Genomic DNA, 19,463 nt, shown 5'->3' with positions numbered 1-19,463 from the left:
TACTGTAATAACTATGTATGGTGGCAGATGGGTACTAGACATATCAGGGTGATCACTTCATAAATTACATAAATGCCTAATCATGTTGTACACCTGAAACTAATATAATATTCTATGTCAACTGTATTTCAAAATAAAAAAATTTTTTAAAGATTAAGTAAAAAGTGTAGAAATGAGAGTGAGGAGAAATCTCCAAGATGTGTGGTTGTGAAAGGGAAGAGAGAACTAATGTGACAGCTGAGGAGTAACAGGGGTTACTGTGTTCTATGAAGAGAAGGAACACATATTTCTTTCCACTAACTGGAAACACCATCATGTGAAGGATCATGGGTATCCCGTTTATCACCCCATTCTACCCACTTAGCCAGGGATCAGTACATTTTCGGAGCAACTGAACATTTTTTATCTCAACTGTAAAGGAAAGGAGCTACAAGACAAGTAGAGTTTCAAGATACTGAACAGAGAAAAGATAATCAGTGAAAACTGTTGCCTCTAAAGGCTATAAAGTTACCCCTGGAGCATAAGAGGAAGAACTGGCTTTACAATGAATAGGGAATGCCTCTGCCTGGTACGAAAAGAGAAGGGAAAAAAAAAAAATGGACAGATAAAGATTTAGGTAAATATGAGCAAGAAACTGAAAATCTTTTTCTTCTTCCTTTATAAATTTTTTTCAATTACAGTTTATATTCACTATTATTTTGTATTAGTTTCAGGTGTAAGCAAAGTGGTTAGATGGAAGCTAAAAATTTTATTAACCAGGGGTCAAGCTTGCTAACTATCCTGTAATGCATGAAATGATCCTGCACAAAGAATTGCCCAGCCCACAAAGTAACAATGAGAAATACTGAGATGGAGAATTCTTGCTGATTAATACCAATTACAAGGATTAAAGTCTACATAGGGACTCTCTTATGAGAACAACATTTTTTCAGGAGGTAGGGGTTAGGGGTGATGTCAGGGAGATGGACACACACTCCAATTTCTGCATTCTGCCTTAGAAGCCTTTGGCTGCAGAAGCAGTTTGCTGGCTAAGGAACTGTGTTTAGGATCTATACACATTCATAGCTATACCCCTTTCCGCCAGAAACATGTTTACATTGTACATTTTATGCATATGAAGAGAAGCTCATTATAAAGACATACAGATCAAAAAGTGTCAAATTTTACATACATACCACCATTATATAAAATCCAGAGAATGTCACATTTTTAAACCATTAAGTTTTTTCCTGTGAAATTATGAGCCAGTATCAATCATTAAACACAATGTTTAAGTGGCTCCTTGCTCTTTTTAACATATGCCATTTAAAATAATCCAAGTTGAATTTTTTTTTACCTATATGTATATGTTTTTAAAAGCAATAATTCACTTTATCTTACACTTTTGACAAAACGTTTGACCTGAGGACATGTGCTACAAAGATTAGAGTAAAATAGGCTCTCACCTTGACTACTCCATCAAAACCAGGAATTGTGTTAACCTTTGCTTTCTTGGCTAATAATTTGCTTTCAATCTTGTCACCCATCGCTTGAATAGCATGTGTGTCAGGTCCAATAAAAGTGACATCTTCTGCTGCCTGAGAGAAATAAAAGTAGAAATTTATAACAATAACATTATAGTGCTTAATATGGAGTCACAATTTTTAAAAAGAAAAACCCATATATAAATTATTTACTAATTTATGTACTAATTAATTAATTATTATTTACATACCAAAACAACTTGAAAGCAAGCAGTTGAGCCAATACATTAAAATACGTAATACTATACTTCATATAGTACATATGCACAAAGAAATATGAAACAAAGTTTAGGTAAAAAAAAATAAAAGTAATTAGAACTCTTGTTTCATATTAACAGTATTCTTTGGAAAAGCAACTTCTATGGAATTATATTTATATAACAGTATCCTGACACCTAATCTAAACAGTAAGTTTACCTTTAAAATGCCTTTATGAATATTAAAATGGCAGCAGGCAGGACAGAAGGGAGGGTGAGTGTGTGAGAGAGTGAGTGAGTGTGTGAGAGAGTGAGCGAGTGTGTGAGAGAGTGTGAGTGGACATAAAGGTGGACAACCAAACCCGAGCAGGGCAGAGCCACAGAGCAGAAGGTTCCTGTGCTGTGGACGGAGCAGCCGGCTACCGCGGTAAGCAGCTCTTCAGGGCGCTTCTCCCTGCGCCGCGGGGAGGTCCCACCATTTTGGAAGATCCCGGGTCTTCCCTGGGAGGAGGCAGTGGGAGCGGCTAGGGCCCAGCATCCTGAGCCCACCAGTACACCTGGCACCATGGGACCAGTGGACACTCTGTGTCAACACAGACCAGTGCACAGTAGTGGAGCTCCCAAGGCACCAGTAGGGGAAGCCGCGGACAGCCAGAGCCCAGCACCATCCCCCACAGTAGCAGCCCGATCAGAGTCAAGATACACCCCCAGCAACAGAGGCTGGGGAGCAGACATCCATCCCCAGGCAACAGAAGCGCAGACCAGCAGCTGAGACCCATCCCCAAAATCTACAGCAAAAGCTGAGCAGGAGTTGAGCCCCACGGGGCAGCAGCACTCCCCAGCCACCAGCAGCGGGACCTGGGGCTCCACAGAGGCCTGTGCGGTCCAGTAGCTCACAAGTGGGAAGCTGGAGCCCAAGAGAGACTGGTGCGATCCAGCTGCCAGGACACAAGACTTGTGGAGTGCTGAAGCACCTGAAAGGCCTGTGCGACCCGGCTGAGACTGTGCGATCCAGTTACCCGCGGTATCTGCAGGATGCAGGGGCACCAGAAAGGCCTGTGCAACCCAGCTGCACACAAGATAGGCTTAGAGGATGTGAAAATGGAGATGGAGTGAATAGAAGCTACACAGACGATCTCCCAGGACCAAACAGGAATTACAAATAAAATAAAGACAAATCCTGAGAAAAAAGCAACAGAAAAGCAGCAGGACAGGAACATATAACCAGGGACACTGGTAGGATCCAGTGAGGCGTGAGAGGGTGGTGGGCTGAGAGCCCAAGGACAGCAGCAATCTTAGCTGTGAGCAGTGCCCTTAGGGAATAAAGACCAAGCACGCTCCACAAAGCAGAGAGCAGGGACAGACCTCTAAAATAGCCACAGCCACTCACCTGGGGGCTATGGCAGAGGGAGACCAGACTAGGCTGAAACTCTGTGGGGACACCAGGGATTTGGAGGGCACTCAGAGTTTTTGCCGAGTTCCAGCCACAAAGGACAGTGACCAGTGTGCTCCTTCCAAGAGCTGTGGGGAAAAACTGCAGGCCCCCAACCCCAGAGATTCAGCCTTTCCCAGGTGAGGCAAAGAAATAAAAATTGAGGCTCATTAACAACCAGCATCTATCCCACCCTCTGGAAGTCCTCTTAGCAGAACACCAGGGCTACATTCCAAGGCACTGAGTAACTGAGACTACTAGCCACCAGGAAAAAGCTACAAGATAACTGAACCTTTCCTGGGCTTCCAAATCTACCCAGGAAAATAAGACATGACAGTGGTGTTTAACATGGACCCACCCAGGCTTATCCAAACCCAGTATAGGGAGCCACAAACAGTAGAACACCAACACCCACAGGAAAAATTTGGCAGGCTCCAAAACCCACTGAGATAGCCAAAATGGTGAAACAAATAAACAAATCCCAAATGAAAGAACAAGAGACCTCTATCGAAGATGAGATCAATGAAATGCAGCTAAGCAAATTATCAGAGGTAGAGTTCAGAGGCATGATGTTAAGGAAGCTCAACAGCATGAATAAGGACATCAGCACCATGAGTACAGATATAGAACATTGAAAACCAACCAAGTGGAAATGAAGAATGACATACCAGAAATTAAGAACACATTGGAAGGACTAACCAGCAGAGTAGAGGAAGCTGAGGACCGGATCAGTGAATTAGAAGACAGGTAGAAAAAATTCAACCAATCAGAAAACCAAAAGGAAAAAACAATTAAAAAACAGGAAGACAGCTTAAGAGAACTGTGGGGCAACTGGAAACATAATAACATTCGCATCATAGGAGTCCCTGAAGAGAAAGAAAATGGACAAGGGTTAGAGAATATATTTGAAGAAATAGTGACAGAAAACTTTCCTAACTTGATGAAGGAAGAAGGCATTCAAGTTCAAGAAGCACAGAGCCCCAAGTAAGAAGAACCCAAACAGGCCCACACCAAGAGACATAGTAATTAAAATGCCAAGAATTAAAGACAAAGAGAGAATTCTAAAGGCAGCAAGAGTAAGCAACAGGTTACCTACAAAGGAAATCCCATAAGGATCTCAGCTGACTTCTCTCAACAGAAACACTACAAGCCAGAAGGGAGTGGCATGAAGTCATCAAGGTCATGAAAAACAAGGATCCAAATCCAAGACTACTCTATCCAGCAAGGCTATCATTCAAAATAGAAGGTCAAAATGGATTTAATAGATATCTACAGAGAATTACACCCCAAAACTACAGAATACACATTCTTCTCAAGTGCACATGGGACATTCTCAAAGATAGACCACATGATAGGACACAAACTAAATCTCCACAAGTTCAAGAAGATTGAAATCATATCAAGCATCTTCTCAGATCACAATGGCATGAAACTAGAAATCAATTGCAACAAGAACATGCAAAGACATTTCAACACATGGAGGCTAAATAGCATGCTATTAAACAATGAATGGGTCACCGAGGAGATCAAGGAAGAAATTAAAAACTTCCTGGAAACCAATGAAAATGAACACACAACAACACAAAATCTATGGGATGCAGCGAAAGCACTTCTGAGAGGGAAGTTCATAGCACTACAGGCCTACCTCAAAAAAACAAGAAAAATTTCTAATTGACTGTCTAACCTCTCAACTTAAAGAATTAGAAAGCAAACAAAAAGAAAATTCCAGAGCAAGTAGAAGGAAGGAAATAGTAACGATCAGAGCAGAAATAAATGATATAGAGACCAAAAAAACAATTCAAAGGATCAATGAAACAAAGAGCTGTTTTTTCGAAAAGATAAACAAGATTGATGGACCCTTAGCTAGACTCACCAAGAAACAAAGAGAGAGAACCCAAATACACAAAATCAGAAATGAAAGAGGAGAAGTACCAACCAACACCACGGAAATACAAAAGATCGTTAACAACTACTACGAACAACTATATGGCAACAAATTCGACAATCTAAGCGAAATGGACAAATTTCTAGAAACACACAGTCTCCCAAAACTATTCCCGGAAGAGATAGAAAACTCGAACAGACCAATAACAACTAAGGAAATTGAAGAGGTAATCAAGACCCTCCCAGCAAACAAAAGCCCAGGCCCAGATGGCTTCACGGGGGAGTTTTACCGAACATTCAAAAAAGAACTAACACCCATTCTCCACAAACTCTTTCAAAAAATTCAAGAAGAAGGAAGACTTCCAAATACGTTCTATGAAGCCAGCATAATTCTAATTCCAAAACCAGAAAAAGACACTACAAAGAAAGAAAACTACAGGCCAATATCCCTGATGAACATAGACACCAAAATCCTGAACAAAATATTAGCAAATCGGATCCAGAAATATATCAAAAAAATTATTCACCATGACCAAGTGGGATTCATTCCAGGGATGCAAGGCTGGTACAATATTCGCAAATCAATAAACATGATACACCACATAAACAAAATGAAGAATAAAAACCACATGATCATATCAATAGATGCTGAAAAGGCATTCGACAAAATCCAGCATCCATTTCTGATAAAAACACTCAACAATGTAGGAATAGAGGGATCATATCTCGACATAATAAAGGCCATATATGAAAGAACTACAGCCAACATCATACTCAATGGACAGAAACTAAAAACATTTCCATTAAGAACAGGAACAAGACAGGGATGTCCACTTTTGCCACTCTTATTTAACATTGTACTGGAAGTCTTAGCCACAGCAATCAGACATGAAGAAAAAATAAAAGGGATCCAAATTGGAAAGGAGGAAGTGAAACTGTCATTATTTGCAGATGACATGATATTGTACATAGAAAACCCTAAAGACTCCATCAAAAATCTATTAGACTTAATAAATGAATTTGGCAAAGTAGCAGGATACAAAATTAATGTCAAGAAATCGACGGCATTTTTGTACACCAATGATGAACTCACAGAAAGAGAAAATGAAAAAACAATCCCATTTACCATCGCGCCAAAAAAATTACGATACCTAGGAATAAACTTAACCAAAGAAGTAAAGGACCTATTTGCAGAAAACTACAGGTCATTGAAAAAGAAATAGAGGAAGATATAAAAATGTGGAAGCACATACCCTGTTCATGAATTGGAAGAATTAACATCATTAAAACGTCCATACTACCCAAAGCAATCTATAGATTCAATGCAATCCCCATCAAAATACCAACGACATATTTCATAGAATTAGAACAAATACTTCAAAATTTCATATGGAACCAAAAAAGACCCCGAATAGCCACAGCAATCTTGAAAAAGAAGAACAAAGTAGGTGGGATCACAATACCAGATATCAGGTTATACTACAAAGCGACTGTAACCAAAACAGCCTGGTACTGGCACAAGAAAAGGTATATAGACCAGTGGAACAGAATAGAGAGCCCAGAAATGGACCCAAGGCAATATGCTCAATTAATATTTGACAAAGGTGGCAAGAGCATACAGTGGACTAAGGACAGCCTCTTTAATAAATGGTGTTGGGAAAATTGGACAGCTACATGCAAAAAAATGAAACTAGACCATCAACTTACACCATACACAAAAATAAACTCAAAATGGATAAAAGACTTAAATGTGACCCGTGAATCCATAAAAATTTTAGAAGAAAATGTAGGCAACAAAATTTCGGACATCATACGCAGCAGAATTTTCACTGATACATCACCTAAGGCAACAGAAATAAAGGAGAAAATGAACACATGGGACTACATCAAACTAAAAAGCTTCTGCACAGCAAAAGGCACAATCATCAAAATGGAAAGGCAACCCACTGTATGGGAGAACATCATTGCCAATGATGTATCAGATAAGGGGTTAATCTCCAATATATATAGAGTGCTCATACAACTCCACAAAAGGAAGACAAAGAACCCAATTAAAAAATGGGCAGAGGAGCTGAACAAACACCTCTCCAAACAGGACATACAAATGGCCAAAAGACATATGAAGAAATGCTCAACATCACTAATCATCAGAGAGATGCAAATTAAAACAACAATGAGGTATCACCTCACACCTGTCAGAATGGCTGCCATCAACAAATCATCAAATGACAAGTGTTGGCCAGAGTGTGGAGAAAAGGGGACTCTAGTACACTGCTGGTGGGAATGCAGACTGGTGCAGCCGCTATGGAAAACAATATGGTGCTACCTCAAAAAATTAAAAATTGAACTTCCATTTGACCCAGTGATCCCACTGCTGGGAATATACCCTAAGAAGCCTGAAACACCAATCAGGAAGAATATATGTACCCCCATGTTCATAGCAGCACTATTTACAATAGCTAAGATCTGGAAACAGCCCAAGTGTCCACCAGTAGACGAATGGATAAAAAAGCTGTGGTACATATACACAATGGAGTACTATGCAGCGGTAAGAAAGAAAGATCTCTTATCCTTTGAGACGACATGGAGGGACCTGGAAAGTATTATCCTAAGTGAAAGAAGCCAAGCAGAAAAATACAAATACCACATGATCTCACTTATATAAGGAATATAATGAACATAACAGTCTGAGGAATACAGTAGACCCAGACACATGGAAGTAGGGCACAGACTGACATCCCTCAGAAGAGGGGATGGGGGGGTGGGGTGGTGGGAAGAAATAAACCACAGAACTTATATGCATGTATGCATGACCAATGGACATGGACAGCTAAGCCGGGGACGGGGCGGAGGTGGGGTGGGGTGGGTGGTGCCAATGGGGTAAAAAGGTAAAATATCTGTAACAAAAAAATAAATAAAAATTCATATAAAAAATAAATAAAAAATAAAACAAAATAGGTCAAATAATGAGCTTTCCAGACAAAAAAAAAAAAGGCTAAGGGAATATATTAACACCAAACCAGCACTGCAAGATATGCTAAAAGGACTGCTGTAATTAGTAGAAGAAATAGGAAGAAAAATAGAACCACACTAAACAGAAATGGCAATAAATAAGTACATATCAATTATCACCTTAAATGTGAATGGTTTGAATGCTCCGATAAAAAGACACAGAGTAGATGACTGGATAAGAAAGTGTGACTCGCATATATGCTGTTTACGAGAAACCCACCTCACAACAAAAGACTCCCATAGGTTGAAACTGAAGGGATAAAAAAAAATCTTTCAAGCAAATGAAAAGCAAAAAGAAGCTGGAGTGGCAATACTCATATCTGATAAAGTAGATTTCAAAATGAAGAACATAACTAGAGACAAAGAAGGCCACTACATAATATTGAAAGGATCTATCCAACAGGAAGATATAACCTTGGCAAACATATATGCACCCAATATAGGAGAACCAACATATATTAAAAATCTTTTGGAGGACGTCAAAGGTGAAAACAACAGCAATACAATCATAGCAGGGCACTTCAACACACCGTTGACATCACAGGATAAATCTTCTAGACAAAAAATTAACAAGGAAACACGGACTCTAAATGAAGTGCTGGATCAAATGGATTTAATAGATATCTACAGAAAATGACACCCCAAAACTGCAAAATTCACATTCTTCTCAAGTGCTCATGGGACATTCTCAAAGACAGACCACATGTTAGGGCACAAACTAAGTCTCCACAAGTTCAAGAAGACTGAAATCATATCAAGCGTCTTCTCAGATCACAATGGCATAAAACTAGAAATCAATTGCAACGAGAACATTCAAAGACATTTGAAAACATGGAGGTTACATAGCATATTATTGAACAATAAAAGGGTTACCATGGAGTTCAAGGAAGAAATGAAAAACTTCATGGAAACCAATGAAAATGAACACACAACACAAAATCTATGGGATGCAGCAAAAGCAGTTCTGAGAGGGAAGTTCATGGCAGTACAGGCCTACCACAAGAAACAAGAAAAATTTCTAGCAGACTATCTAACCTCACAACTTAAAGAACTAGAAAGCAAACAAAAAGAAAACCCCAGAGCAAGTAGAAGGAAGGAATAATAAAGTTCACAGCAGAAATAAATGACATGGAGACCAAAAAACAATCCAAAGGATCAATGAAACAAAGAGCTGGTTCATTGAAAAGATAAAAAACATTAATGGACCCTTAGCTAGACTCATCAAGAAATAAAGAGAGAGAACCCAAATACACAAAATCAGAAATGAAAGAGGAGAAATAATAACTGGCACCAGAGAAATACAAAGGATTGTTAACAAATATTATGAATAATTATACGGCAACAAATTCAACAATCTAAGTGAAATAGACAAATTCCTAGAAACACAAAGTATCCCAAAACTGAATGGGGAAGAGATAGAAAACTTGAACAGACCAATAACAGCAGAAGAAATTGAAGATGTAATCAAGACTCTCCCAGCAAACAAAAGCCCAGGCCCGGATGGCTTTATGGGGGAGTTTTATGAACATTCAAAGAAGAACTAATACCCATTCTCCTCAAACTATTTCAAAAATTTCAAGAAGGTAGACTTCCAAACTCGTTTTATGAGGCCAGCATAATTCTAATTCCAAAACCAGAAAAAGACACTACAAGGAAAGAAAACTACAGACCAATATCCCTGATGAACATAGATGCCAAAATCCCGAACAAAATACTAGCAAATCGAATCCAGCAATTCATCAAAAAAATGATTCACCATGACCAAGAAGGATTAACCCAGGGATGCAAGGCTGGTACAATATTTGCAAATCAATAAATGTGATACACCACATAAACAAAATGAATGATAAAAATCATATGATCATATCAATAGATGCTAAAAAAGCATTCGACAAAATCCAGCACCCATTTCTGATAAAAATGCTCAGCAATCTGGAAATAGAGGGATCATATCTAGACATAATAAAGGCCATATATGAAAGACCTACAGCCAACATCATACTCAAAGGGCAAAAATTAAAAGCATTTCCCTTAAGAACAGGAACAAGGCAAGGATGCCCACTTTCACCATTCTTATTTAACACAGTATTGGAAGTCTTAGCCAAAGCAATCAGACAGGAAGAAAAAATAAAAGGAATCCAAATTGGAAAGGAGGAAGTGAAACTGTCATTATTCGCAGATGACATGATACTATACATAGAAAACCCCAAAGACTCCATCAAAAATTTACAATTAATAAATGAATTTGGCCCTGGCCGGTTTGGCTCAGCGGTTAGAGCGTCGGCCTGCGGTCCAGAGAGACCCGGGTTCGGTTCCCGCTAAGGGCATGTACCTCGGTTGCAGTTTGTCCCCGGCCCTGGTTGGTTGTGCGGGTGGCAGCCACTCGATGTGTTCCTTTCACATCGATGTTTCTCTCTCTCTCTCTGTTCCTCTCTCTCCCTCCCACTGTACCTGAACAAAAAAAGGAAAAATGTCCTCGGGTGAGGATAAAAAAAAAAAATAATAAATAATAAATGAATTTGGAAAAGTAGGATACAAAATTAATGTCAAGAAATTGATGGCATTCTTATATACTAATAATGAACTCACAGAAAGAGAAACTAAAAAAACAATCCCATTTACCATCACAGCAAAAAAAAAGTAAGATACCTAGGAATAAACTTAACCAAAGAAATAAAGGACCTATTCACACAAAACTACAGGTCATTACAAAAAGAAATAGAGGAAGATATAAAAAAGTAGAAGCACATACCTTGCTCATGGATTGGAAGAATTAACATCATTAAAATGTCCGTTCTACCCAAAGCAATCTATAGATTCAATGCAAACCCCATCAAAATACCAACAACATACTTCACAGAACTAGAACACATACTGCAAAAGTTGATGCGGAACCAAAAAAGACCTCGAATAACTACAGCAATCTTGAAAAAGAAGAACAAAGTTGGAGGGATCACATTACCAGATTTCAGGTTATACTACAAAGCCACTGTAATCAAAACAGCCTGGTACTGGCTCAAGAACAGGCATATAGACCAGTGGAACAGAACAGAGAACCCAGAAATGGACCCAAGGCAATATGCTCAATTAATATTTGACAATGTTGGCAAGTGCATACAGTGGAGTAAAGACAGCCTCTTTAATAAATGGTGTTGGGAAAATTGGACAGCTACATGCAAAAAAATGAAACTAGACCATCAACTTACACCATATATAAGAATAAACTCAAAATGCTTAAAATACTTAAATGTGACTCATGAGTCCATAAAAATCCCAGAAGAAAAGGTAGGCAACAAAATTTCGGACATCTTACGAAGCAGAATTTTCACTGATACATCATGTAAGGCAATAGAAACAAAGGAGAAAATGAACACATGGGACTACATCAAACTAAAAAGCTTCTGCACAGCAAAAGATACAATAATCAAAATGGAAAGGCAACCCACTGTATGGGAGAGCATAATTGCCAATGATATATCAGATAAGGGGTTAATTTCCAATATATATAGAGTACTCATACAACTCAACAAAAAGAAGACAAAGAACTCAATTTAAAAATGGGCAGAGAAACTAAATAGACACCTCTCCAAAAAGGACATACAAATGGCTAAGAGACATATGAAGAAATGCTCAGCATCACTAATCATCAGAGAGATGCAAATTAAAACAACAATGACGTATCACCTCACACCTGTCAGAATGGCTGCCATCAACAAATCATCAAATGACAAGTGTTGGCCAGAGTGTGGAGAAAAGGGGACTCTAGTACACTGCTGGTGGGAATGCAGAGTGGTGCAGCAGCCACTATGGAAAACAATATGATGTTACCTCAAAAAATTAAAAATTGAACTTCCATTTGACCCAGTGATCCCACTTCTAGGAATATATCCTAAGAAGTGTGAAACACCAATCAGAAAGAATATATGTACTCCCAGGTTCATAGTAGCACTATTTACATAGGCTAAGATCTGGAAAAAGCTCAAATGTCCATCAGTAGACGAATAGATAAAAAAGCTGCGGTACATATACACAATGGAGTACTATGCAGCTGTGAGAAAGGATAAGCTGTGGTCTTATCCTTTGAGACCACATGGAGGGACCTGGAAAGTATCATCCTAAGCGAAACAAGCCAAACAGAGAAAGACAAGTATCATATGATCTCACTTATTTGTGAAATATAATGAACATAACAGTCTGAGGAATGGGGTAGTCCCAGAGACGTGGAAGTGGGGTACAGACTGACAATCCCAGAACAGGGGATTGTGGAGGAGAGATAAACCACAGAACTTATATGCATATATGCATGAACAATGGACATGGACAACAAAGCTGGGGTCAGGGCGGGGAGGGAGGGGAAGGAGTGAATCAGTAGGGAAGAAAGAAGAAACATCTGTAACAAAAATAAATGAATTAGCCCTGGCTGGTTTGGCTCAGTGGTTGGAGCATTGGCCTGTTGAACAGAGAGTCCCGGGTTTGGTTCCCGCTAGGGGCACATACCAAAAAAAAAAAAAAAGTATGTATATATATATATATGTTTATATACACACACACACACATACATATATAAAATTAAAATAAATGAATTAAAAAATAAATAAATAAAATGCCTTATAAATCTTTGTATTCTCAATACTCTGCAGCACAGTACATAGTTCAACACAAATATCCATTTTTTTGAATAACAAATCTGGACCAGGCTCTGAGCTAAATGTAGAAGATAACATAGGTGAAAACCACAGTATATTAGTTCATTCAAGGGCATGTGAACAGATCACCAGTACCTCAGAGAAACAGACAAAATAAACTACAGGATGTTTATATCCTTGTTACTACCAGAAAGTCAAGATTACAGTGGGGACTTCTGCTGAAGATGGCAACATGTAGGTAAACACGGTATTGCCTCCTCCCACAACCATATCAAAATTACAACCAAGCTACATAACAACCATTATTCAGAACCATCTGAAATCAAGCTGAATGGAAGTCCTATAACTATGAGATTAAAGAAGTAGCCCATCGAGACTGGTAGGAGGGGCGGAGGCGTGGATGGGCTGGTCCCACACCCACGTGTGGCAGATAAAAATCAGGAAGGACAACTCGGCTGGGAAGATCCTCCCTGAGGACTGAGGGGTCCCCATCCCACACCAGGCACCATGCTCAGGGTTCCATTGCCAGGAAGAGAAGTCCCCATAACTTCTGGCTGTAAAACCAGTGGGAACTGAGGCTGAGGCAGGCTGAGGCAACTGGAGCCCCATACGGTTTCTCTTAAAGGGTCTGCACACAAACTTTCTGGGACTTGCTCCCTCCTGGCACAGTGTAAGAGAGGCAGCTTTAAAGGCACAAGAGACATATAGGAAAGAACTGAGTTGTTTGGCATTGGGGCAAGAGCTGGAAAGGCAGCTTTCTCCCAGACAGCCTTGCTAGCGAAGACCTTTATTTCTTTGACAAGCCCTTCCCCTGGGTGGCAGATAGCAGCCATATCTGGGACTCCAGCAACCTGGCTCACATTGTTTGCCCCACCCTGCTGATTCCCTGAGGCCCTGCCCCACTCAACTTCCAGGCCCACTCAAGTTGCTTTACTACAGGAATGGCGTGTCTTGGTTCCTGCTTCAGATTTTCCTAAATTTCTCTCAAACAAGAAGCATCTGACCTCAACGAGCCCCATACCTCTCGCTAAGTGGCCCCTGGCCTGACACTAGAAGCAGCCAGCCTTGGTTCACAACTTGGCTTTTCCTGGGCACCTCCAAGCCCGGCACAAGAAGTAGCCATCTGCAGATCACTTTGTAGCTTATGTCTGGTGGCCCTGGATAGAACACAGGCAGTGGCTGGCCTGGTCCCAGAGCCAGCACACCCAGTGGACAGCTTTAGAAGACATGGAAGCTTCACCACCCAACCACCTTCATAAGCGACACATACTCAAGCAGCAGATTGAGTGAGTACCACAGCCCTGCTGAAATAAGTCTTACTGTGTGTGTTGGGCCTCTGCACAGCTGATCCTCCAAGTTAGTCAGAGGTCAGTGAGCAGTGGACATAGCCAGTCCTTGTAGCTGATCAGCTTGAGTAAATCCCTCCCATTGACATGCAAACAGTGATCAAGTCTCAATTACAACAGAATAGTGTACAGTCCACAGTGGGTATACACCTCGACGGCCCAGCTGAGGTGATCAGGGAGGCTGTGCCACTGGACCCTACAGGACACCTACTATAATAGGCCTACCTAAGAAGCCTAGGAGACATAGCAACTCTACTTAATACATAGAAACAATCACAGGGAAGCAGACAAAATGAAGAGACAAAGAAACATGTCCTAAGTGAAAGAACAGAACAAAATTTCAGGAAAAGAACTAAACAAAACAGAGATAAGCAATCTAACAGATGCAGAGTTCAAAATACTGATTATAAGGATGCTCAAGGAACTTAGTGAGGACTTAGAGAACATAAAAAAGGACCAGTCAGAAATGAAGGATGCACAGTCAGAAATGAAGGATGCACTAACTGAAATAAAGAATAATTTATAGGGAATCAATAGTATAGTAGGTGAAGCCAAGAAGCAAACCATTGATTTTGAATATAAGGAAGCAAAAAACACCCAATCAGAATAGCAAAAAGAAAAAAAATCCAAAAAAGGAGGATTGTGTAAGGAGCCTCTGAAACAACTTCAAGTGTACCAACATTCGCATCTTGGGGGTGCCAGAAGGAGAAGAGAGAGAACAAGAAATCGAAAACCTATTTGAAACAATAATAACAGAAAACTTCCTTAACTTGGTGAAGGAAAAAGACATACAAGTCCAGGAAGCACAGAGAGTCCCAAATAAGATGAACCCCAAAAGGCCCATACCAAGACATATCATAATCAAAATGTAAAAGGATAAAGACAAAAAGAGAATCTTTTTTTTTTTTTTAATCCTCATCCAAGGATATTTTTCCATTTATCTTCAGATAGAGTGGGAGGGAGGGAGAGGGAGGGAAAGGATGAGAGAGAAAGAGAGAGGGGCACATTGACCAGCTGCCTCTCTCATGACCCCAACCGAGCCAGGAATGAACCACAACCAAGGTACGTGGCCCTTGACTGGAATCAAACCTACGGCTCATGGGGTCTCGGGCCGACGCTCCAAACGCTAAGCCAAACTGGCCAGGGCAAAAGAAAGAATCTTAAAAGCAGCAAGAGAAAGGCAATTAGTTAGCTACAAGGGAGCTCCCATAAGACTGTCAGCCCATTTCTCAAAAGAAACTTTTCAGGCAAGAAGGGAGTGGCAAGAAATATTCAAAGTTATGAAAAGCAAAGAACTACAACCAAAATTACTCTGTCCTGCAAAGCTATCATTTAGAATCAATGGACATATAAAGAGTTTCCCAGACAAGAAAATGCTAAAGGAGTTCATCACCACCAAACAAGTATTGCATGAAATGTTAGAAGGGTCTTCTTGAAGAAAAAGATAAAAAATATGAACAATCAAATGGCAATAAATACATGTCTAGCAACAACTGAATCTAAAAATAAAAACAAGCAGAACAGAAACAGACTCAGATACAGAGAACTTTTTGTTGGTTGTTAGATGGAAGGGTGGTTGGGGGTGGGTGAAAAAGGTGAAGGGTTTAAGAAGTACAAATTGGTTGTTAGACTGACGAACCTCAAAGGGAAGGGGGGGTGGATAAACCAAAGAACTACTATGCATATATGAATAACCAATGGACACAGACAGTAGTGCAGGGAAGGCGGGGGGGGGGGAGGGAGGAGGGGGTCAATAGAGGAAAAAGGGGGGACATCTATAATACATTCAACAAGTTTTTTTAAAAAAAAGATTACAGTGGGAATTTAGCCAGTGGAGTTATGGTTTCAATAAAACTGCTCTGTATAAATCACATGTAGTCCCCAGAAATGCATCCATCTGTTTGTTATAATAAACAAAATGCTAATGAAGAAAATACTAATTAGTGATTAAAAAAAAATTATGTAATTAATGCCACCATAGGGCATGGTTTATAGAAGTAAAGCAGGGGTTTGCTGAGGTTAAAAAAAAAAAAAAAATGAGGTCATTAGGTAAAGAACTAAGGTTAAATATGAAGGAAGACCAGACTGTACCCTGGGCATCATCAGAGTAAGGTGCCTAACTGATGATTTTTCCATGACCTTCAGTCAGCATAAAGGATAAACAATGTATTTTATGTCTCATATTCTATCTATTGGCATTGCTGCCTGAAAGGACTCAGTTTGGGAAAGGAGCTTCATTCTCCTGATCAGAAAACAGTGATACCTCGGTTCTCGAACATAATTCGTTCCAGGAGGACAGTCGAGAACCAAATTGTTCGAGAACCGAAGCAATGAAACCCAATAGGAAATAATGGAAACTGGATTAATTCGTTCCAAGCCCCAGAAAATGCCTATTTACTGGCCTAATTTGTATATAATATGTAGAAAAACATAAGTCTCAACAAGAAATAAAAGTGTACAGTATGTCTAAGGGTTAAATTCAGTGTAAAGCGTGACTCTCTCCACAAAGCGTGACTCTCTCTCTGCACTCACACTGATGACGCAAGCAAGGCGCGCTGGGCCGAATGAACGCCATTCGGCTCAATTCGGCTCATCTCGGAAGTTCGAGTTCCAAATATTTGTTCGGATTCCAAAACAAAAGTTTCTCGAATCTCCTGGTCGAATACCGATTTGGTCGAAAGTCAAGGCGTTCGAGAACCGAGGTATCACTGTATTATCCAGAGAAACTACTGCAGCGTGTTGCTCAGATTGCTCTAAGCCATTATGGCCCAAGAGGATTAAATCCACCCTTAGGAGGAGGAGGATGTAGAACAGGGAATCAACAAAAGAATATATGAGGAGAAAAACGTTTGGCACTGAGATGAGTACAACTTGACACATGCTGAGTTGAGAAGGCTGTGAGATAGTCAAATGCCCATGTTCAGGAGGCAGGTAGAAAGGTCTAGAGGTTATAAATCAAAGTTGACATACAGATTTTTTTTTTTTTAATCCTCACCCTAGGACATTTTGGCACTTATCCTCGGATACAGGGGGAGGGAGAAAGGTAGGAAGAGAGAGAGAGAAACACTGACGTGAGAGAGACACATTAACTGGCTGCCACCCACATGACCCCCACTGCAACCGAGGTATGTGCCCTTAGCGGGAACCGAACCCGGGACTCTCTAGTCTGCAGGCCAACACTCTCACCACTGAGCCAAACTGGCCAGGGTGACATGGATTTTTAAAGGCATCAAATATAGGAGGCAATTAAAAGTTCCAGATAAGCCCTGGCCGGTTTGGCTCAGCATTTAGAGTGTTAGCCCTTGGACGGGTCAAGGGCACATAACTGGGTTGCAGGTTTGATCCCTGGCCTGGTTCAGGATCTTTTGGGAGGCAACCAATCAATGTGTCCCTCTCACATCTCTCTCTCTCTCTCTCTCTCTCTCTCTCTCTCTCTCTCTCTCTCTGTCTCCCTCCCTCCCTCCTTCCCTCCCTCCCTCCCTCCCTCCCTTCCACTCTATCTGAAAATCAATGGAAAAATATCCTTGGGTGAGGATTAACAACAACAACAAAAAAAGTTACGGATGAAGTCATTCAGATAAAATGCATACAAAAGCCAATGCCTTTAAACTCTAGATGTATTCTTTCCCTCCTGTTGAAAAGCAAGACATAAGAAAGGGGCATTTTTAGATTCTGAGTTTAAAGCATCTTTTCCTTTGTGTGACAATGGTGATAATAACCACCTCGCAAGTTTGATTGAAGGACTGAATAAAATAAAAATGTAAAACACCATGCTGAGTGCCACAACTGTTAGTTCTTGTCCCCTGTCCAGAAGTCTCGATAAAAAAGAGAACACTAGAATAATAAGACAGTGAGGTCCATAGGACCCCCAAATACATTATAGGAACCCAAATACCTACAATTACCAGTGTCACAAATGGCAAAATGCCAGATAAGAAAACTTTTCAGTCATAACAGATGCTCTATCAAATGTTTATATAATTTTAATAGTATAACCTTATCTTTTTTTTTTTTTTTTTTAATCTTACCAAAACAACAACAACAACAAAAATGTAAAACAGCCCTGGCTGGTTTGGCTCAGCGGTTAGAGAATCAGCCTGCGGTCCAGAGAGACCTGGGTTCAGTTCCCGCTAAGGGCGCGTACCACGGTTGCAGTTTGTCCCCGGCCCTGGTTGGTCGTGCGGGTGGCAGCCACTCGATGTGTCCCTTTCACGTCGATGTTCTCTCTCTCTCTCTCTCTTCCTCTCTCTCCCTCCCACTCTATCTGAACAAAAAACGAAAAAATGTCCTCAGGTGAGGATTAAAAAAAAAAAAAGTAAAACACATGAAAAGTGGATCTGCTCTATAAGAGGAAAAGTGGTGGTAGGCCTACATCTCCACATACTCTATGTCTCTATTTGAATAACCTAGTCATTTTAGACCATAGCAATAATCACATTCACTTCTTTTTATCCCAAATCTACAACCCACTAAATACTAAGCCAAGAGAAAATAATCATGTTTCATCCATCAATTGTCTTTGCATGTTCTCATTTTACATTCTAAAATGGAGGTATTTTTATTATAAATGCAGTTTTAAATACCACTATGCCAGGCAAGTGCAATCAAGTAATCAGAATACCTACACTGACAAAGAGTTGAAGAGATAACATAAATGAGAACATCCAAAATACGTTATGATTATACAGTAAAACTTCTGATTAACAAGAGCCCAATGACCAGGAATCCCTAATTTACCAGAATTTTCTCATGCATTCTAATTGTAAGAAAATTACGTCGAAATGCAAAATTACCAGGAAAAAAAAGCGCACATCAAGTATTTAGTGACTATTCTTTGTCCATTCAATACAATAGAAAAATAGCCAGTAGTAAGCCGGGTAACTACCTGAATTGATGTGTCAATGAACTAACTTCCTATATATCTATATGTTTGGTAGTGCTTTATATGGAATTAAAGCAAAATCAGAAAGAAGTATCCTTCCTGGGCTGGTAGCTCAGTTGGTTAGAGCATGGTCCCAATACATCATGGTTATGCATTCGATCCCCAGTCAGGGCCCATACAAGCAACCAATGAATGCATAAATAGTGGAACAACAAATCGATGTGTTTCTTTCTTTCTCTCTCTCTTTCTCCTTCTTTAAAATCAACAAATAAAAATTTTAAAAAATAAATAAAAAGCAGTATTCTAGCTCCTGACTCCCATAATTCTTTGACCAAAACAGCATGGATGAGGTCAGAGTAAGACAGTATGGTAATTGCAAAGTGATGGAGCATATTTCAAAAAGTCCTAAGTTCTTGACCAAATTCATTTGTGTGATTTAGAACTTAAGGCCAGAATTTATCTACTAGTAACCTTTAGATAGTCTTCTGTTAATCCTCTATCTTTTGTCATCCATCTAATTATCGATTTCCCTTAAGTACTA

General features: G+C 39.9%; 1 protein-coding gene across 6 annotated transcripts in view; it reads right to left on the bottom strand.

Moving 5' to 3' along the window:
* PCCA (propionyl-CoA carboxylase subunit alpha) overlaps window positions 1–19,463 on the bottom strand; it is a 429,374-nt gene that overhangs the window by 282,443 nt on the left and 127,468 nt on the right. For all 6 annotated transcript variants that reach the window (XM_036250623.1, XM_036250627.1, XM_036250628.1 and 3 more), the window contains one exon: window positions 1,446–1,577. In XM_036250623.1, the coding sequence (XP_036106516.1) occupies window positions 1,446–1,577 (132 nt within the window). The remainder of the gene's footprint in view (window positions 1–1,445; window positions 1,578–19,463) is intronic.

Source organism: Molossus molossus, unplaced genomic scaffold, assembly GCF_014108415.1.
Source record: "Molossus molossus isolate mMolMol1 unplaced genomic scaffold, mMolMol1.p scaffold_m16_p_9, whole genome shotgun sequence".
Lineage (NCBI taxonomy): Eukaryota > Metazoa > Chordata > Mammalia > Chiroptera > Molossidae > Molossus > Molossus molossus.
Note: the sequence above shows the minus strand (reverse complement) of the source record. Positions and strands in the feature narration are given on the sequence as shown.